Below are 21,189 nucleotides of genomic sequence, written 5' to 3'. Positions count from 1 at the left end.
CAGACATATAAAAGAAAGGGCTTTGAATCTTTCCATGTTTGTAATACATGTGACATTTAAAGGAACATGGGGACTTGAGTGATCCTACATGCAGACATTGTAGCTTCTGCAGATAGCTGTAGCTTAACATTGTGGGTTTCTGTGAGCTGACAGAACAATCTCATGTGTAATGGGGGGCTGATTCCTGAGCTGTTTATCAACTTCCCTATTGAGACCCAGTGATTAGTATCTTTTGTACTTGAAAATACCGAAACCCAGATACCATGAATGTACAACCGTTTGGATGACATCACTGACAAGACCAATAGTCTCTATGTACAGTACATTGTGCAACTATCTATTTGTGACCGCTGGTGAAAAGTGTTACACTTTAACTAGCTGGCTTTGCGAGGCCTGGAGTCTGCTGGTCCTGTGTGTTCTTACTGCCTAAGGGGAATAAACACTAAACAGTCAGTATGGGGCTAGTCAGACCCTGCCAGCATCTCCTGGTGCCTAGGACCTGCGTCATAATACCTGAGAGACACAGCCAGGATCTTCTCCACATCAATCCGCCTCTTCAGCACCTCAGTCACCTGACCTTTCTCAGGGCCCTGCTTCACCTTTTCTCTCCCAATCAGGTACATACACTTCGGGGTCAGGATCAAGTCTCTCTTAATGCCCTGGAAACACATATGGACAGAGAGGAGACAAATGGTCATTGGACTAACAATATCAGAAACAAACAAACAGAGAATTCTGCTGCTCAAGACACCTACTTTGAAGCGACGGTCATATTTTGTGACTTTGTCAGCGAAGTCAATCTTTTCCCTCTTGGCCAGGAACTGTCGTAGCTCAGGCCTGTCGTCCATACCGAGGTAGTCCCCCACAAAGTTCCTGTTGAGGCTGTGTCTCCTCCTCTCCTTCCTGTTCACCAGCAGGTCAGAGGCTGGGGATGGACACACGGGGACAGGCAGTCAGACAAGAATGCATACATACAGTCTCAATTCAGTTCATTTTTAGAAGCATTAGACCAAAACCTTGACACTGTTCGACATCTAAGTTTGAATATTAGTCATGATAATTAGACTATTTCGTTTTTTCAAAACGTGATTGTCACTCACCTTCCTCCCTCATCTGAACGTATTTCTTGCGGGCCACATACTTGCGCCAGGCTTTCTGGATGGCCCTGGCGTGGCTGTCAAACTTACGTTCCCTCGTTTCCTCCAACAGGAAGAGCTGTAGAAAGAGGCACAGATATTAAAACATTTATACCTGAACAACCTGCCACAGCAAAACATACTGTGCCTACCTCAGTGTACAGACCCACCCAAATACAATGGCAGGGATGACAGAACAGACATACTGTGCCTACCTCAGTGTACAGACCCACCCAAATACAATGGCAGGGATGACAGAACAGACATACTGTGCCTACCTCAGTGTACAGACCCACCCAAATACAATGGCAGGGATGACAGAACAGACATACTGTGCCTACCTCAGTGTACAGACCCACCCAAATACAATGGCAGGGATGACAGAACAGACATACTGTGCCTACCTCAGTGTACAGACCCACCCAAATACAATGGCAGGGATGACAGAACAGACATACTGTTAATGCTTGAAGAAATCTGAATAGACAAACACAATTCCAAGTCGTCAGGTTTTTTCCAAATTCCTATCAGTATATAATAGCATAAAACTATAATGTATAATAACACTGACTAAATGGGTTATGGATAGATAAGCCATCCAGTGAAAGGAGCCTTACCTAATACACTATTTTCTCCAATGTCCAGACCCATATACATTAGTAACAGTGCTATGGGTGGGTGGGCTATCAAGTCCTAAACCCACCCTGGCTCTGCTCCCTCCTTCTCATTTCCTGATGGGCCCCCCAGACACCCAGCATCAAATCTCCCCCTGCCCTGTCCCAGACTAAACACCATGCCCACTCACACGTGCCCACACCCCTGGCACAGGCCACACCGCTGGCACAGGCCAGACAGGCTCGGTCTTGTCCTATCACTTTACATCAAATTACCCTTTAGTTACTAAACACATTCAAACTAGATCCGAATGTCAAATCAAATTGAAGTTTATTGGTGACATGCACACGGAACAGTGAAATGCCTGCTTGTTAATGCTCCTCAACAATGCAGTAAAATAACAATCAAAAATGTTACCATTTCATTTGAAAAAAGAGTAATAAAAACAAGTATGAGTTCATAATAGAATATAAAGTATGATTGATTTATAAAAATGAAGACTGCTTTATACATGTTAAAATAAAAATGGGGGAAAAACAAAAGTGAGGATAAAAATGACTATGAAAGACCGTTGAAGAGAATGTGGAGCCAGTGTTTAATCTGGGCTGGGAGTGTGTTTAATCTGGGCTGGGAGTGTGTTTAATCTGGGCTGGGAGTGTGTTTAATCTGGGCTGGGAGTGTGTTTGAGCCACCCAGACCTTTAACTCTGAGCAGCACCTGACAGTGTGACACCTCTGACAGTGTCTCGCAGGGTTATCCATTAGCACCTTGTGAGATGGTCTACTCTGAAGAGAGAGTGATTCTACTCTTGGCCTGGACTCAAACTATGTCATCTAATTGTATGAAGAGAAAAAAAATGATTTAGCCATAAACTAATGACTTCGTGTCAGCGTCTTATCAGAGGGAGTTTTGTTTTGAGAAGCCTGGCAGCTGGGTAATCGCAGGGTCCGCCCCTGTGTGATATTTGTGTTTCATAAGCACACATCAGTCACATCGGCTCAGGAGGGCAATGAGGGGGAGGGGGGATGGGGAACTTGGCAGTCTGCTGCTGAAATCACACAAGGCCTGATTCAGGACTATGTAATGTATCTTCACGCATGTGTGTACAGATGTCAATAAGTGATCTCACAGGCTAGCCACAAGCACAGCTTTCATTGGAGCAGTGGGAAAAAGTGCAGTTACGGTGGAAAAAACACCCTCCAATGTCCCACCACCTCCTTGACCACAGACTCGCACTTGTGTATGAGTTCCAGTGTAGTGTTGACTCAACAGCTCTGACGTGGGCACCAGAGCGGTGTCTAACCCGCTCCCCAATCACACATATACTGACATGTTCCTGCATACTACATTACTACCTTTTATGGTGTGCAGTCTAAAAACTCTTGAGTCTTGGATTTCTCTCCCTGACAACAGAATTATTGCATGCCAACGCACATGTCAACAACACCATGGCAGCCTGCAGCCTATGAGAGGTCTAATTCTACGCCTGTTCTAACCTATTAGAAGAAAGTTAGGTATGTGGTATTTTCATTGGACGAAGGCAGGTTGGTGGTACAGTTTCATGGAATGGGTATACTTACTGGAAGAGGCCAGTTTACAGTACATATTCACTGTATGTTGGCAGGTCAGAGAGGAGTAGTCTAACTGTATAAAAGGCAGGTCATAGAGAGGAGTAGTCTAACTGTATAAAAGGCAGGTCAGAGAGAGGAGTAGTCTAACTGTATAAAAGGCAGGTCAGAGAGAGGAGTAGTCTAACTGTATAAAAGGCAGGTCAGAGAGTGGAGTAGTCTAACTGTATAAAAGGCAGGTCAGAGAGTGGAGTAGTCTAACTGTATAAAAGGCAGGTCAGAGAGAGGAGTAGTCTAACTGTATGTAAAAGTCTAACAGGCAGGTCAGAGAGGAGTAGTCTAACTGTATGTAGGCATGTCAGAGAGGAGTAAATGCATGTAGGCAGGTCAGAGAGGAGTAGTCTAACTGTATAAAAGGCAGGTCAGAGAGAGGAGTAGTCTAACTGCATGTAGGCAGGTCAGAGAGAGGAGTAGTCTAACTGTAAAAGGCAGGTCAGAGAGAGGAGTAGTCTAACTGTATGTAGGCATGTAGAGGAGTAGTCTAACTGTATGTAGGCATGTCAGAGAGGAGGTAGTAGTCTAACTGTATGTAGGCATGTCAGAGAGAGGAGTAGTCTAACTGTATAAAAGGCAGGTCAGAGAGAGGAGTAGTCTAACTGTATAAAAGGCAGGTCAGAGAGGAGTAGTCTAACTGTATGTAGGCAGGTCAGAGAGAGGAGTAGTCTAACTGTATGTAGGCAGGTCAGAGAGAGGAGTAGTCTAACTGTATGTAGGCATGTCAGAGACTGAGGGTAGTGCTAAGGTCTAGTAATGTATAGGCAGGTCAGAGAGGAGTAGTCTAAGGCAGGTCAGTCAGAGGAGTAGTCTAACTGTATAAAAAGGCAGGTCAGAGAGAGGAGTAGTCTAACTGTAGGCATCAAAAGGCAGGTCAGAGAGAGGAGTAGTCTAACTGTATAAAAGGCATGTCAGAGAGAGGAGTAGTCTAACTGTCAGAGAGAGGAGTAGTCTAACTGTATGTAGGCATGTCAGAGAGAGGAGTAGTCTAACTGTATGTAGGCAGGTCAGAGAGGAGTAGTCTAACTGTATGTAGGCAGGTCAGAGAGAGGAGTAGTCTAACTGTATAAAAGGCAGGTCAGAGAGGAGTAGTCTAACTGTATAAAAGGCAGGTCAGAGAGGAGTAGTCTAACTGTATGTAGGCAGGTCAGAGAGAGGAGTAGTCTAACTGTATGTAGGCAGGTCAGAGAGGAGTAGTCTAACTGTATGTAGGCAGGTCAGAGAGAGGAGTAGTCTAACTGTATGTAGGCATATCAGAGAGAGGAGTAGTCTAACTGTATGTAGGCAGGTCAGAGAGAGGAGTAGTCTAACTGTATGTAGGCATGTCAGAGAGAGGAGTAGTCTAACTGTATGTAGGCAGGTCAGAGAGAGGAGTAGTCTAACTGTATGTAGGCAGGTCAGAGAGAGGAGTAGTCTAACTGTATGTAGGCAGGTCAGAGAGGAGTAGTCTAACTGTATGTAGGCAGGTCAGAGAGGAGTAGTCTAACTGTATGTAGGCAGGTCAGAGAGAGGAGCAGGTCAGAGAGGAGTAGTCTAACTGTATGTAGGCAGGTCAGAGAGGAGTAGTCTAACTGTATGTAGGCAGGTCAGAGAGAGGAGTAGTCTAACTGTATAAAAGGCAGGTCAGAGAGAGAGTAGTCTAACTGTATAAAAGGCAGGTCAGAGAGAGGAGTAGTCTAACTGTATAAAAGGCAGGTCAGAGAGAGGAGTAGTCTAACTGTATAAAAGGCAGGTCAGAGAGGAGTAGTCTAACTGTATAAAAGGCAGGTCAGAGAGGAGTAGTCTAACTGTATAAAAGGCAGGTCAGAGAGAGGAGTAGTCTAACTGTATAAAAGGCAGGTCAGAGAGAGGAGTAGTCTAACTGTATAAAAGGCAGGTCAGAGAGAGGAGTAGTCTAACTGTATAAAAGGCAGGTCAGAGAGAGGAGTAGTCTAACTGTATAAAAGGCAGGTCAGAGAGGAGTAGTCTAACTGTATAAAAGGCAGGTCAGAGAGAGGAGTAGTCTAACTGTATGTAGGCAGGTCAGAGAGAGGAGTAGTCTAACTGTATGTAGGCAGGTCAGAGAGAGGAGTAGTCTAACTGTATGTAGGCATGTCAGAGAGAGGAGTAGTCTAACTGTATGTAGGCAGGTCAGAGAGAGGAGTAGTCTAACTGTATGTAGGCAGGTCAGAGAGGAGTAGTCTAACTGTATAAAAGGCAGGTCAGAGAGAGGAGTAGTCTAACTGTATAAAAGGCAGGTCAGAGAGAGGAGTAGTCTAACTGTATAAAAGGCAGGTCAGAGAGAGGAGTAGTCTAACTGTATAAAAGGCAGGTCAGAGAGAGGAGTAGTCTAACTGTATAAAAGGCAGGTCAGAGAGGAGTAGTCTAACTGTATGTAGGCAGGTCAGAGAGAGGAGTAGTCTAACTGTATGTAGGTCTAACTGGCAGGTCAGAGAGGAGTAGTCTAACTGTATGTAGGCATGTCAGAGAGAGGAGTAGTCTAACTGTATGTAGGCAGGTCAGAGAGGAGTAGTCTAACTGTATGTAGGCAGGTCAGAGAGAGGAGTAGTCTAACTGTATGTAGGCAGGTCAGAGGAGTAGTCTAACTGTATGTAGGCAGGTCAGAGAGAGGAGTAGTCTAACTGTATGTAGGCAGGTCAGAGAGGGAGTAGTCTAACTGTATGTAGGCAGGTCAGAGAGAGGAGTCTAACTGTATAAAAGGCAGTCTAACTGTATGTAGGCAGGTCAGAGAGAGGAGTAGTCTAACTGTATGTAGGCAGGTCAGAGATGGTCTAACTGTATAAAAGGCAGGTCAGAGAGGAGTAGTCTAACTGTATAAAAGGCAGGTCAGAGAGAGGAGTAGTCTAACTGTATAAAAGGCAGGTCAGAGAGGAGTAGTCTAACTGTATGTAGGCAGGTCAGAGAGAGGAGTAGTCTAACTGTATAAAAGGCAGGTCAGAGAGGAGTAGTCTAACTGTATAAAAGGCAGGTCAGAGAGAGGAGTAGTCTAACTGTATGTAGGCAGGTCAGAGAGGAGTAGTCTAACTGTATAAAAGGCAGGTCAGAGAGAGGAGTAGTCTAACTGTATGTAGGCAGGTCAGAGAGAGGAGTAGTCTAACTGTATGTAGGCATGTCAGAGAGAGGAGTAGTCTAACTGTATGTAGGCAGGTCAGAGAGGAGTAGTCTAACTGTATGTAGGCAGGTCAGAGAGTAGTCTAACAGAGAGAGGAGTAGTCTAACTGTATGTAGGCAGGTCAGAGAGAGGAGTAGTCTAACTGTATGTAGGCAGGTCAGAGAGGAGTAGTCTAACTGTATGTAGGCAGGTCAGAGAGGAGTAGTCTAACTGTATGTAGGCAGGTCAGAGAGAGGAGTAGTCTAACTGTATGTAGGTCAGAAAAGGCAGGTCAGAGAGAGAGGAGTAGTCTAACTGTATGTAGGCAAAGGCAGGTCAGAGAGAGGAGTAGTCTAACTGTATGTAAAAGGCAGGTCAGAGAGGAGTAGTCTAACTGTATGTAGGCAGGTCAGAGAGAGGAGTAGTCTAACTGTATGTAGGCAGGTCAGAGAGGAGTAGTCTAACTGTATGTAGGCAGGTCAGAGAGAGGAGTAGTCTAACTGTATAAAAGGCAGGTCAGAGAGTCAGGAGTAGTCTAACTGTATGTAGGCAGGTCAGAGAGAGGAGTAGTCTAACTGTATGTAGGCAGGTCAGAGAGGAGTAGTCTAACTGTATGTAGGCAGGTCAGAGAGAGGAGTAGTCTAACTGTATGTAGGCAGGTCAGAGAGGAGAGTAACTGCAGGTAACTGTATGTAGGCATGTCAGAGAGAGGAGTAGTCTCTAACTGTATCAGAGAGGAGTAGTCTAACTGGCAGGTCAGAGAGGAGTAGTCTAACTAACTGTCAGAGAGGATGTAACTGGCAGGTCAGAGAGAGGAGTAGTCTAACTGTATAAAAGGCAGGTCAGAGAGGAGTAGTCTAACTGTATAAAGGCAGGTCAGGTCAGTCAGAGAGGAGTAGTCTAACTGTATAAAAGGCAGGTCAGAGAGAGGAGTAGTCTAACTGTATAAAAGGCAGGTCAGAGAGAGGAGTAGTCTAACTGTATAAAAGGCAGGTCAGAGAGGCAGAGTAGTCTAACTGTATAAAAGGCAGGTCAGAGAGAGGAGTAGTCTAACTGTATGTAGGCAGGTCAGAGAGAGGAGTAGTCTAACTGTATGTAGGCAGGTCAGAGAGAGGAGTAGTCTAACTGTATAAAAGGCAGGTCAGAGAGGAGTAGTCTAACTGTATAACTGCATGTAGGCAGGTCAGAGAGGAGTAGTCTAACTGTATATAAAAGGCAGGTCAGAGAGAGGAGTAGTCTAACTGTATAAAAGGCAGGTCAGAGAGAGGAGTAGTCTAAGTCTAACTGTATAAAAGGCAGGTCAGAGAGGAGTAGTCTAACTGTATGTAGGCAGGTCAGAGAGGAGTAGTCTAACTGTATGTAGGCACTGTCAGGTCAGAGAGGAGTAGTCTAACTGTATAACTGTATGTAGGCAGGTCAGAGAGAGGACTGTAGTCAGGTAACTGTATAAAAGGCAGGTCAGAGAGAGGAGTAGTCTAACTGTATGTAGGTCAGGTCAGAGAGAGGAGTAGTCTAACTGTATGTAGGCAGGTCAGAGAGGAGTAGTCTAACTGTATGTAGGCATGTCAGAGAGAGGAGTAGTCTAACTGTATGTAGGCAGGTCAGAGAGGAGTAGTCTAACTGTATGTAGGCAGGTCAGAGAGGAGTAGTCTAACTGTATGTAGGCAGGTCAGAGAGGAGTAGTCTAACTGTATGTAGGCAGGTCAGAGAGAGGAGTAGTCTAACTGTATAAAAGGCAGGTCAGAGAGGAGTAGTCTAACTGTATGTAGGCAGGTCAGAGAGAGGAGTAGTCTAACTGTATGTAGGCAGGTCAGAGAGAGGAGTAGTCTAACTGTATGTAGGCATAGTCTAACTGTATGTCAGTCAGAGAGGAGTAGTCTAACTGTATAAAAGGCAGGTCAGAGAGAGGAGTAGTCTAACTGTATGTAGGCAGGTCAGAGAGAGGAGTAGTCTAACTGTATGTAGGCAGGTCAGAGAGGAGTAGTCTAACTGTATGTAGGCAGGTCAGAGAGAGGAGTAGTCTAACTGTATGTAGGCAGGTCAGAGAGAGGAGTAGTCTAACTGTATGTAGGCATGTCAGAGAGGCAGGTCAGGTCAGAGAGGAGTCTAAGTCTAACTGTATAAAGGCAGGTCAGAGAGAGGAGTAGTCTAACTGTATAAAAGGCAGGTCAGAGAGGAGTAGTCTAAATGCATGTAGGCAGGTCAGAGAGAGGAGTAGTCTAACTGTATAAAAGGCAGGTCAGAGAGGAGTAGTCTAACTGTATAAAAGGCAGGTCAGAGAGAGGAGTAGTCTAACTGTATAAAAGGCAGGTCAGAGAGGAGTAGTCTAACTGTATAAAAGGCAGGTCAGAGAGAGGAGTAGTCTAACTGTATAAAAGGCAGGTCAGAGAGAGGAGTAGTCTAACTGTATAAAAGGCAGGTCAGAGAGAGGAGTAGTCTAACTGTATAAAGGCAGGTCAGAGAGGAGTAGTCTAACTGTATAGGCAAAAGGCAGGTCAGAGAGAGGAGTAGTCTAACTGTATGTAGGCAGGTCAGAGAGAGAGGAGTAGTCTAACTGTATCAAAAGGCAGGTCAGAGAGGAGTAGTCTAACTGTATGTAGGCAGGTCAGAGAGGAGTAGTCTAACTGTAGGTCAGAGAGAGGTAGGCATGTCAGAGAGAGGAGTAGTCTAACTGTATGTAGGCAGGTCAGAGAGGAGTAGTCTAACTGTATGTAGGCATGTCAGAGAGAGGATGTCTAACTGTATGTAGGCAGGTCAGGTAGTCTAACTGTATGTAGGCAGGTCAGAGAGGAGTAGTCTAACTGTATAAAAGGCAGGTCAGAGAGGAGTAGTCTAACTGTATAAAAGGCAGGTCAGAGAGGAGTAGTCTAACTGTATAAAAGGCAGGTCTAACTGTATGTAGGCATGTCAGAGAGGAGTAGTCTAACTGTATGTAGGCAGGTCAGAGAGAGGAGTAGTCTAACTGTATGTAGGCAGGTCAGAGAGTCTAGTATGTAGGCAGGTCAGAGAGGAGTAGTCTAACTGTATGTAGGCAGGTCAGAGAGAGGAGTAGTCTAACTGTATGTAGGCAGGTCAGAGAGGAGTAGTCTAACTGTATGTAGGCAGGTCAGAGAGGAGTAGTCTAACTGTATGTATCAGAGAGAGGAGTAGTCTAACTGTATGTAGGCAGGTCAGAGAGTGAGTATAAAGGCAGGTCAGAGAGTAGTCTAACTGTATGTAGGCAGGTCAGAGAGAGGAGTAGTCTAACTGTATGTAGGCAGGTCAGAGATGAGGTCTAACTGGTGCAGGTCAGAGAGAGGAGTAGTCTAACTGTATGTAGGCAGGTCAGAGAGAGGAGTAGTCTAACTGTATGTAGGCAGGTCAGAGAGGGTAGTCTAACTGGTCAGGTCAGAGAGGAGTAGTCTAACTGTATGTCAGAGAGGAGTAGTCTAAAAGGCAGGTCAGAGAGAGGAGTAGTCTAACTGTATGTAGGCAGGTCAGAGAGGAGTAGTCTAACTGTATAAAAGGCAGGTCAGAGAGAGGAGTAGTCTAACTGTATGTAGGCAGGTCAGAGAGAGTAGTCTAACTGTAAAAGTAGTCTAACTGTATGTAGGCAGGTCAGAGAGAGGAGTAGTCTAACTGTATAAAAGGCAGGTCAGAGAGAGGAGTAGTCTAACTGTATAAAAGGCAGGTCAGAGAGAGGAGTAGTCTAACTGTATAAAAGGCAGGTCAGAGAGGAGTAGTCTAACTGTATGTAGGCAGGTCAGAGAGGAGTAGTCTAACTGTATAAAAGGCAGGTCAGAGAGAGGAGTAGTCTAACTGTATAAAGGCAGGTCAGAGAGGAGTAGTCTAACTGTATAAAAGGCAGGTCAGAGAGAGGAGTAGTCTAACTGTATGTAGGCAGGTCAGAGAGAGGAGTAGTCTAACTGTATAAAAGGCAGGTCAGAGAGGTAGTCTAACTGTATGTAGGCAGGTCAGAGAGAGGAGTAGTCTAACTGTATGTAGGCAGGTCAGAGAGGAGTAGTCTAACTGTATGTAGGCACTGTCAGAGAGAGAGGTAGTCTAACTGTATAAAGGCAGGTCAGAGAGGAGTAGTCTAACTGTATAAAGGCAGGTCAGAGAGGAGTAGTCTAACTGTATAAAAGGCAGGTCAGAGAGAGGAGTAGTCTAACTGTATGTAGGCATGTCAGAGAGAGGAGTAGTCTAACTGTATGTAGGCAGGTCAGGTCAGAGAGGAGTAGTCTAACTGTATAAAAGGCAGGTCAGAGAGAGGAGTAGTCTAACTGTATGTAGGCATGTCAGAGAGGAGTAGTCTAACTGTATAAAAGGCAGGTCAGAGAGAGGAGTAGTCTAACTGTATGTAGGCAGGTCAGAGAGGGTCTAACAAGCATGTCAGAGAGAGGAGTAGTCTAACTGTATGTAGGCAGGTCAGAGAGGAGTAGTCTAACTGTATGTAGGCAGGTCAGAGAGGAGTAGTCTAACTGTATGTAGGCAGGTCAGAGAGGAGTAGTCTAACTGTATGTAGGCAGGTCAGTAGAGAGGAGTCAGAGAGAGGAGTAGTCTAACTGTATGTAGGCAGAGCATATCAGAGAGGTCAGAGAGGAGTAGTCTAACTGTATGTAGGCATGTCAGAGAGAGGAGTAGTCTAACTGTATGTAGGTCAGAGAGAGGAGTAGTCTAACATGTAGGCAGGTCAGAGAGGAGTAGTCTAACTGTAAAAGGCAGGTCAGAGAGGAGTAGTCTAACTGTATAAAAGGCAGGTCAGAGAGAGAGTAGTCTAACTGTATGTAGGCAGGTAACTGTATAAAAGGCAGGTCAGAGAGAGGAGTAGTCTAACTGTATGTAGGCAGGTCAGAGAGGAGTAGTCTAACTGTATGTAACTGTATGTAGGCAGGTCAGAGAGAGGAGTAGTCTAACTGTATGTAGGCATGTCAGAGAGAGGAGTAGTCTAACTGTATGTAGGCAGGTCAGAGAGGAGTAGTCTAACTGTATGTAGGCAGGTCAGAGAGGAGTAGTCTAACTGTATAAAAGGCAGGTCAGAGAGAGGAGTAGTCTAACTGTATGCAGGTCAGAGAGGAGTAGTCTAACTGTATGTAGGCATATCAGAGAGAGGAGTAGTCTAACTGTATGTAGGCAGGTCAGAGAGAGGAGTAGTCTAACTGTATGTAGGCAGGTCAGAGAGAGGAGTAGTCTAACTGTATAAAAGGCAGGTCAGAGAGAGGAGTAGTCTAACTGTATAAAAGGCAGGTCAGAGAGAGGAGTAGTCTAACTGTATAAAAGGCAGGTCAGAGAGAGGAGTAGTGTCAGTCTAACTGATGTAGGAGGTAGGAGTAGTCTAACTGTATGTAGGCAGGTCAGAGAGAGGAGTAGTCTAACTGTATGTAGGCAGGTCAGAGAGAGGAGTAGTCTAACTGTATGTAGGCAGGTCAGAGAGAGGAGTAGTCTAACTGTATGTAGGCAGGTCAGAGAGGAGTAGTCTAACTGTATGTAGGCAGGTCAGAGAGGAGTAGTCTAACTGTATGTAGGCATATCAGAGAGAGGAGTAGTCTAACTGTATGTAGGCATATCAGAGAGAGGAGTAGTCTAACTGTATGTAGGCAGGTCAGAGAGGAGTAGTCTAACTGTATGTAGGCAGGTCAGAGAGAGGAGTAGTCTAACTGTATAAAAGGCAGGTCAGAGAGGAGTAGTCTAACTGTATGTAGGCAGGTCAGAGAGAGGAGTAGTCTAACTGTATGTAGGCAGGTCAGAGAGAGGAGTAGTCTAACTGTATGTAGGCAGGTCAGAGAGAGGAGTAGTCTAACTGTATGTAGCCATATCAGAGAGAAGAGTAGTCTAACTGTATGTAGGCATGTCAGAGATGGGCGGTCCAGGTCAGAGAGAGGAGTAGTCTAACTGTATGTAGGCAGGTCAGAGAGAGGAGTAGTCTAACTGTATGTAGGCAGGTCAGAGAGAGGAGTAGTCTAACTGTATGTAGGCAGGTCAGAGAGAGGAGTAGTCTAACTGTATGTAGGCAGGTCAGAGAGGAGTAGTCTCTAACTGTATGTAGGCATGTCAGAGAGAGGAGTAGTCTAACTGTATGTAGGCAGGTCAGAGAGAGGAGTAGTCTAACTGTATGTAGGCAGGTCAGAGAGAGGAGTAGTCTAACTGTATGTAGGCATGTCAGAGAGGCAGGTCAGAGAGAGGAGTAGTCTAACTGTATGTAGGCAGGTCAGAGAGAGGAGTAGTCTAACTGTATGTAGGCAGGTCAGAGAGAGGAGTAGTCTAACTGTATGTAGGCAGGTCAGAGAGAGGAGTAGTCTAAGGCATGTCAGAGAGAGGAGTAGTCTAATGTAGGCAGGTCAGAGAGGAGTAGTCTAACTGTATGTAGGCAGGTCAGAGAGGAGTAGTCTAACTGTATGTAGGCAGGTCAGAGAGAGGAGTAGTCTAACTGTATGTAGGCAGGTCAGAGAGAGGAGTAGTCTAACTGTATGTAGGCAGGTCAGAGTAGTCTAACTGTATGTAGGCAGGTCAGAGAGAGGAGTAGTCTAACTGTATGTAGGCAGGTCAGAGAGGAGTAGTCTAACTGTATGTAGGCATATCAGAGAGAGGAGTAGTCTAACTGTACGTAGGCATATCAGAGAGAGGAGTAGTCTAACTGTATGTAGGCAGGTCAGAGAGAGGAGTAGTCTAACTGTATGTAGGCATGTCAGAGAGGAGTAGTCTAACTGTATGTAGGCATGTCAGAGAGGAGTCTAACTGTAGCAGGTCTAACTGTCTAACTGTAGGCATGTCAGAGAGAGGAGTAGTCTAACTGTATGTAGGTAGGCATATATGTAGGCAGGTCAGAGAGGAGTAGTCTAACTGTATGTAGGCAGGTCAGAGAGAGGAGTAGTCTAGTATCTAACTGTATGTAGGCATATCAGAGAGAGGAGTAGTCTAACTGTATGTAGGCATATCAGAGAGAGGAGATAGTCTAACTGTATGTAGGCAGGTCAGAGATGTAGGCGGTGCCATGTCAGAGAGGAGTAGTCTAACTGTATGTAGGCAGGTCAGAGAGAAAGTAGTCTAACTGTATGTAGGCATATCAGAGAGAGGAGTAGTCTAACTGTATGTAGGCAGGTCAGAGAGAGGAGTAGTCTAACTGTATGTCAGAGAGTAGTCTAACATGTAGGCAGGTCAGAGAGGAGTAGTCTAACTGTATGTAGGGTCAGGTAACAGAGAGGAGGATAGGATAAAGTAATCCTTCTCCCCCTCAAAAGACCTAGATGCACTATTGTAGGCAGTTCACTGGATGGAGGTGAAAGTCTAATTTGTAGTCGCTCTGGATAAGGCGTCTGCTAAATGACTTAAATGTAAATGTAAAATGTAATGAGTAGTCTAACTGTATGTAGGCAGGTCAGAGAGAGTAGTAGTCTAACTGTATGTAGGCAGGTCAGAGAGAAGAGTAGTCTAACTGTATGTAGGCATGTCAGAGAGGAGTAGTCTAACTGTATGTAGGCAGGTCAGAGAGGAGTAGTCTAACTGTATGTAGGCAGGTCAGAGAGGAGTAGTCTAACTGTATGTAGGCATGTCAGAGAGGAGTAGTCTAACTGTATGTAGGCAGGTCAGAGAGGAGTAGTCTAACTGTATGTAGGCATGTCAGAGAGGAGTAGTCTAACTGTATGTAGGCAGGTCAGAGAGAGGAGTAGTCTAACTGTATGTAGGCAGGTCAGAGAGGAGTAGTCTAACTGTATGTAGGCATGTCAGAGAGGAGTAGTCTAACTGTATGTAGGCAGGTCAGAGAGGAGTAGTTAACTGTATGTAGGCATATCAGAGAGGAGTAGTCTAACTGTATGTAGGCAGGTCAGAGAGAGGAGTAGTCTAACTGTATGTAGGCAGGTCAGAGAGAGGAGTAGTCTAACTGTATGTAGGCAGGTCAGAGAGAGGAGTAGTCTAACTGTATGTAGGCAGGTCAGAGAGAGGAGTAGTCTAACTGTATGTAGGCAGGTCAGAGAGGAGTAGTCTAACTGTATGTAGGCAGGTCAGAGAGGAGTAGTCCAACTGTATGTAGGCAAGTCAGAGACGGGCGGTGCAGGTCAGAGAGGGGTGGTCTTACCGACTCAGGTGCTTTGATGAAGACCTTTGTGCGTCCAAGCTGGAACTGGTCCTGGTCCATGTTGACTGCACGTAGGAGATGAAGAACACCCTGCTTCTCATCTCCACGCCATGTAGGCCATGACTCCTTAGTCAGGATGGCATACCTGAGGAACATAATGAGGGAGAGAGATAATTAGATGAAGAGAAAAATTGAGAGAAAAATCCACAACTAAACCCTAATTTGAAAAATGTGGACATGTTGCAGCATTTGCGAGAGATTAAGCATATACTATTGCTATCCTTGTCCTAGATGACGCAAGGGAGAAGAAAGAGGCCTGGGGCATATTAAGAAAATACATTCACCACACCACAAGTCTAACAATACAGTAACCAAACTCGAAACTCAGCAGTGCTTTTTCACGATGACTCGTATAGAGTATGTGTATAAATCTGACAACAGAAGCCCTGAGCTCTCCCTGTGTTCTATAGCAGTGGTTCTCATCAGCAGGCTCAGCACACCCCACAGCCTGTTCCTTTTAGCCTGCCAACACTAACATTAGCAAAATGAACACTTCCCGACTGCCTGCAAATGCCGACCCTGTGTCCTTTTCCTGAGAGAGATGAGAGAGAGACCGCCCTAACCTATGCTGCTGACTGGGAAAGGGGCATACAGAAACCAACCGCTGTTCTTATTCTGGGAGGGCAGGGAAGATAGTGTCACATGAAAGAGACTCATACAGTTCAAGTCAGAAGTTTACATACACCTTAGCCAAATACATTTAAAAACTCAGTTCTTCACAATCCCTGACATTTAATCCTAGTAAAAATTCCCCGTTTTAGGTCAGTTAGGATCACCACTTTATTTTAAGAATGTGAAATGTCAGAATAATAGTAATGAGAATGATTTATTTCAGCTTTATTTCTTTCATCATATTCCCAGTGGGTCAGACGATTCCTCCTGACAGAGCTGGTGTAACTGGTTCGTAGGCCTTGCTCGCACATGCTTTTTCAGTTCTGCCCACAAATTTACTATAGGATTGAGGTCAGGGATTTGTGATATTGGCTACTCCAATATCTTGACTTTGTTCTCCTTAAGCCATTTTGTCACAAAGTATGCTTGGGGTCATTGTCCATTTGGAAGACCCATTTGCGACCAAGCTTTAACTTCCTGTCTGATGTCTTGAGATGTTGCTTCAATATATCCACAGCATTTCCCTTCCTCATGAGGCCATCTATTTTGTGAAGTGCACCAGTCCCTCCTGCAGCAAAGCACCCCCACAACATGTTGCCACCCCTGTGCTTCACGGTTGGGATGGTGTTCTTCGGCTTGCAAGCCTCCCCCTTTTTTCACCAAACATAACGATGGTTATTATGGTCAAACAGTTCTATTTTTGTTTCATCAGAGCAGAGGACCAAAAGTACGATCTTTGTCCCCATGTGCAGTTGCAAACCGTAGTCTGGCTTTTTATGGCGGTTTTGGAGCAGTGGCTTCTTCGTTGCTGAGCGGCCTTTCAGGTTATGTTGATATAGGACTCGTTTTACTGTGGATATAGATACTTTTGTACCCGTTTCCTCCAGCATCTTCACAAGGTCCTTTGCTGTTGTTCTGGGATTGATTTGCAGTTTTCAGTACGTTCATCACAAGGAGACAGAACGTGTCTTCTTCTTGAGCAGTATGGCGGCTGCGTGGTCCCCTGGTGTTTATATTTGCATACTATTGTTTGTACAGATGAACATGGTACCTTCAGGCATTTGGAAATGGCTCTCAAGGATGAACCAGACTTGTGGAGATCTACAATTTTTTTTCTGAGGACTTGGCTGATTTCTTTTGATTTTCCCATGATGTCAAACAAAGAGGTACTGAGTTTGAAGGTAGGCCTTGAAATACATCCACAGGTACACCTCCAATTGACTCAAATTATGTCAATTAGCCTATTAGAAGCTTCGAAAGCCATGACATTTTCTGGAATTTTCCAAGCTGTTTAAAAAGGCACAGTCAACACCTGAGTTGACTGGAATTGTGATAGTGAATTATAAGTGAAATAATCTGTCGGTAAACAATTGTTGGGAAAATTACTTGCGTCATGCACAAAGTAGATGTCCTAACCGACTTGCCAAAACTATAGTTTGTTAACAAGAAATTTGTGGAGTGGTTGAAAAACTAGTTTTAAATTACTCCAACCTAAGTGTATGTAAACTTCCGACTTCAACTGTACATATAAACTCAGCAGAAAAAGAAACGTCCTCTCGCTGTCAACTGCGTTTATTTGTATTTGTATAATATTTGTATGAACATAAGATTCAACAACTGAGACATAAACTGAACAAGTTCCACAGACAGAAATGGAATAATGTGTCCCTGAACAAAGGGGGGGTCAAAATCAAAAGTTGCAGTCAGTATCTGGTGTTGCCACCAGCTGCATTAAGTACTGCAGTGCATCTCCTCCTCCCTAGCCTTCACCCTCTGATCCAATAGGTCCCAGACGTGAGATCCGGGCTCTTCGCTGGCCATGGCAGAACACTGACATTCCTGTCTTGCAGAAAATCACACACAGAACGAGCAGTGGCATTGTCAAGCAGGAAGGGTACCACATGAGGGAGGAGGATGTCTTCCCTGTAACGCACAGCGTTGAGATTGCCTGCAATGACAACAAGCTCAGTCCGATGATGCTGTGACACACCGCCCCAGACCAGGACGTACCCTCCACCTCCATCCCGCTCCAGAGTACAGGCCTCGGTGTAACGCTCATTCCTTCGACAATAAAAGCGAATCCGACCATCACCCCTGGTGAGACAAAACTGCAACTAGTCAGTGAAGAGCACTTTTTGACAGTCCTGTCTGGTCCATCGACAGGGGTTTGTGCCCATAGGCGACGTTGTTGCCAGTGATGTCTGGTGAGGACCTGCCTTACAACAGGTCAACAAGCCCTCAGTCCAGCCTCTCTCAGCCTATTGCAGACAGTCTGAGCACTGATGGAGGGATTGTGCGTTCCTGGTGTAACTCGGGCAGTTGTTGTTGCCATCCTGTACCTGTCCCGCAGGTGTGATGTTCAGATGTACCGATCCTGTGCAGGTGTTGTTACATGTGGTCTGCCACTGTGAGGACAATCAGCTGTCCATCCTGTCTCCCTGTAGTGCCGTCTTAGGCGTCTCACAGTACAGTCCTCATGCCTCCTTGCAGCATGCCTAAGGCACGTTCACGCAGATGAGCAGGGACCTTGGGCATCTTTCTTTTGGTGTTTTTCAGAGTCAGTAGAAAGGCCTCTTTAGTGTCCTAAGTTTTCATTACTGTGACCTTAATTGCCTACCATCTGTAAGCTGTTAGTGTCTTAATGACCGTTCCACAGGTGTATGTTCATTAATTGTTTGTGGTTCATTGAACAAGCATGGGAAACGGTGTTTAAACCCTTTACAATGAAGATCTGTGAAGTTATTTGGATTTTTACAAATAATCTTTGAAAGACAGGGTCCTGAAAAAGGGACGTTCCTTTTTTTGTTGAGTTTATATATTCTTAGTTCCATTCCTTTTCTTAGATTTATGTGTATTGGGTATATGTTATGAAATTGTTAGATATTACTTGCTAGATATTGCTGCACTGTCGAAACTAGAAGCACAAGCATTTCGCTACACTCGCAATAACATCTGCTAAACACGTGTATGTGACCAATCACATTTGATTTGATATACACTGAAAGTGTAGAATTCATTCATTCCGTTATGCCACTCTCCCCCAGAAGGAAGGGCCTTACCTGTTGAGGAACTTCCTGAAGACTCTGCGGTAGGCATAGCCAGCACGCCTCACCCTGATGTTCTCCTTCAGGCCCAGGTACTCCACTTGGTGCTTTACCCTGAGGAAGAAGAGAGAGGGGAATACAGGGTCAGTCTGGCTGGGATGTATGAAGAAGGTTGGTCTGCTGCTTCAACCAACCCTTCACCACAAAGATATAGCAGTAAAGACGTTCATCTGTTAGCATCTACCTACCTCCATTTCTAAGATAAATCTAAATAGATCAATTCTATTTTATGTTGAACCTCATGGTGGGGCTATAACATAATTGATATGTTCCAACACTTAAGGATACTGTAAGGAACTAAAGAATGCACCAAGGCTTCCTGTGAAAACAGCAGTTCTGGTGCTAATTAGGCAGTCCGACCTGAGCCTGAGCCTGAGCCCAGCTCACTGCTGCTCACAACAGGAAGACCATTAGGCCCCAACAACACAGCACCCTGCATCAGTACATCATGTACCCAGCCAGGGAAGGAAGAGCGGGAAGGAAAAACAGAGGGAGTTGGAGTGTCTCAGAGACTTCCTCCATCACCCAGTCTTTTAAAGAGGCCCGAACAGGGAAATACAATACCAGTGAGTGATTCAACAAGCAGACCTAACAACATTGAGTTGAGTAATGTGATATCCTGCTCAATATCAATTGACAATCTCCAGAACGGACTGTAAATGATGTAATAAAAAACGCTTTAGTTTGACACTTTCACACACATCTCAAAGAAGGTGTGTTTTGCAGTTCCCTGACATTTCAGTGTTCAGACACTCACCGGCTCTCCTCCCAGTCCTTGGGCTTCTTGGTCTCATTGGGTTTGATGCAGCGGATGTAGTGAGGGGTGCACTTCATCAGCGTCTGGACCAGGTCATTCGCTTGTTTCTGAACGGAGAAGTAGGAGGAAGAAGAGGAGGAGGGAGAGGATGAAGAATAGTTTGTGTTTAAAACATATAAACTGTATCTACATGTTGTTGCTGAATCACTGTTTGTACTCCAAGCTGTAGTGTTCAGGGACACAGCACTGACGCGACTGATTACAAGGTGGTATCTTTGTGCTTAAGAGATACTGATGGGTGTTAGAGAGAGAACATGGCACCACGTCCCTGATTAAAACTATCATCACTTGAACAGAGACGACACTAAAACAACACTGGAGTGAATGAGCTTTTCATCCCCAGGCTCTGCATTTGCACCTGACAGAGAGTGATAAGGTCAGGTAGGGGCGTGGCCCACAGATACACCCATGTCACAGATGTACGGCGTACAAACACACGTCTCACAGCTGCTCAACACACCTTGATTTTACTGCCCGCTGTCGTCGGCCGGCCTTTCTTTTCGGCGTTGAGGTTATCTGGAAACAGGGCCCTGATGAAAGCTCTGTAGAGGAGAACCAGGGTGTAATAAGGACTGATAGACAACATTGGCAACGTATATAGAAGACCAGGCTAAGACTTTTTTCCACTTGAGTTTTCTTAGAAGCAGCAAACTCAGGTCTGTGGAATCTCTGCGCTGGCTGCCAGTGGCTCAGCTCACATTGTTGTTTAGCTTCGGGGAACTGAGCTGAAGTTTGAATAACTGTGGTTTTTAGCTGCTCTCCTGCCAAACTGTGACTTTCACTTCCTCGAAATGTGCATTTTTATTGCACTGTGACTGGAAAGTTATACCAGCAAATATGGTATTTTCTTCATACTCATTCCTTGTAATCATGCTACAGTCAGAATGTCCTCACTCACAACATGGTCTCTAAACCCATGATGGATGTGTGCTGGTCAGAATGTAGCACATAGCTGCTGGGATTCCAGAACCTCTCAATAGTTCTGATCTCAACCTTTCTGTTTCACTTGAAGTGCTCAAAGTGCTCATTTTGCAGTCCTCAAATAAACCTGTTGTAAATAATAACTAACAAGGTTCAAGTTCAAGAAATCTACTGCTTAAGGAATTATTTATTTGTTGTTGACAAACATATTAGTCACGTAAAACAAATACAAGGACTGTCAGGACACAAAATGTGCAAACGTTTACGCATGAGAGCTACCATCTTTCCCTGCATGAGTATTTGTCTGGTCTTAAACTTTTTAATCAAGGCCATGTGGACATAAGGGAGGATCAGTGGGCTTTGTGTGTGCAGATGGACCAGCAGCACACTAACAATGTCCAGCTGACTATAATGATATTTTCTTTCTTCTCTGAGCAGACCTGCTGCGTTAAGGAATGAGGCTCCTTTCCCTCCACACATTTGTGTATGTGTGTCTATAAGTGTGTGTGTGTGGGGGGGGGGGGGAGTTTTGGGGTCTGAATGGGGTTTGGGGGTCTTGGCATGGCCCACCCTGCAGGCCCCCCTGCAGGCTACACACAAAAGCGCTTTAGAGGCTGTGGGGGCTGTTTGCACAGATGGCCACTGGCGGCTCAAAGGAGGCCCAGGAACGCACAAGACGGTCAGGGGAGTCTACTCCTCAATGTAGCTCCCTAGGGAGACAGTGAGACACTCGCCAGACCTTAGAAGTCCTGAGCAAACCCCCAAGAGAGGGGAGAGCACCTCCAGCCCTGCACACGCCTATTGATCTGCCTTTTCCAGCTACACTAGTCATCTGCAAGTCTCCTTCAGATGCATCCCATTCATATAGATCACAATAGAAGATGTCTCTTTGTGGACTTAAACAAAATGCTCGGCCCGGTCTCAGAAAGAACAGCTAGCTGCATATGCTCTCTAATGCTCGCATAAGTGATGAGTGACTTACATTTCGCTGCTTTGCATCAACTCGATGAGGTCACTGAAGAGGACGTCACGGTTCCTCTCACAGAAGCCCTCTGCGTCGTAGGACACCTGGAGGAGAGATGTTAGAGGGTTAGTGACGATCACAGCACACAGTTAACCCATTCAGACAGCAGTTAGGGCACCTGGACTGAACTGACG

At 45.2% G+C, this 21,189-nt stretch overlaps 1 protein-coding gene across 2 annotated transcripts in view; it reads right to left on the bottom strand.

The window, feature by feature from the left end:
• Positions 1-21,189, bottom strand: part of LOC115113649 (unconventional myosin-Ie-like) — a 76,543-nt gene that overhangs the window by 5,657 nt on the left and 49,697 nt on the right. For both annotated transcript variants that reach the window (XM_029641535.2, XM_029641536.2), the window contains exons 15-22: positions 21,014-21,099; positions 19,571-19,652; positions 19,051-19,157; positions 18,249-18,347; positions 14,518-14,662; positions 1,101-1,215; positions 756-925; positions 514-659 (exon numbers count right to left, since the gene is read on the bottom strand). In XM_029641535.2, coding sequence (XP_029497395.1) covers positions 514-659; positions 756-925; positions 1,101-1,215; positions 14,518-14,662; positions 18,249-18,347; positions 19,051-19,157; positions 19,571-19,652; positions 21,014-21,099 — 950 coding nt within the window. The remainder of the gene's footprint in view (positions 1-513; positions 660-755; positions 926-1,100; positions 1,216-14,517; positions 14,663-18,248; positions 18,348-19,050; positions 19,158-19,570; positions 19,653-21,013; positions 21,100-21,189) is intronic.

This window comes from Oncorhynchus nerka, linkage group LG28, assembly GCF_034236695.1.
Source record: "Oncorhynchus nerka isolate Pitt River linkage group LG28, Oner_Uvic_2.0, whole genome shotgun sequence".
Taxonomy (NCBI): Eukaryota; Metazoa; Chordata; class Actinopteri; order Salmoniformes; family Salmonidae; genus Oncorhynchus; species Oncorhynchus nerka.
This window is presented reverse-complemented; position numbering and strand designations above follow the sequence as displayed.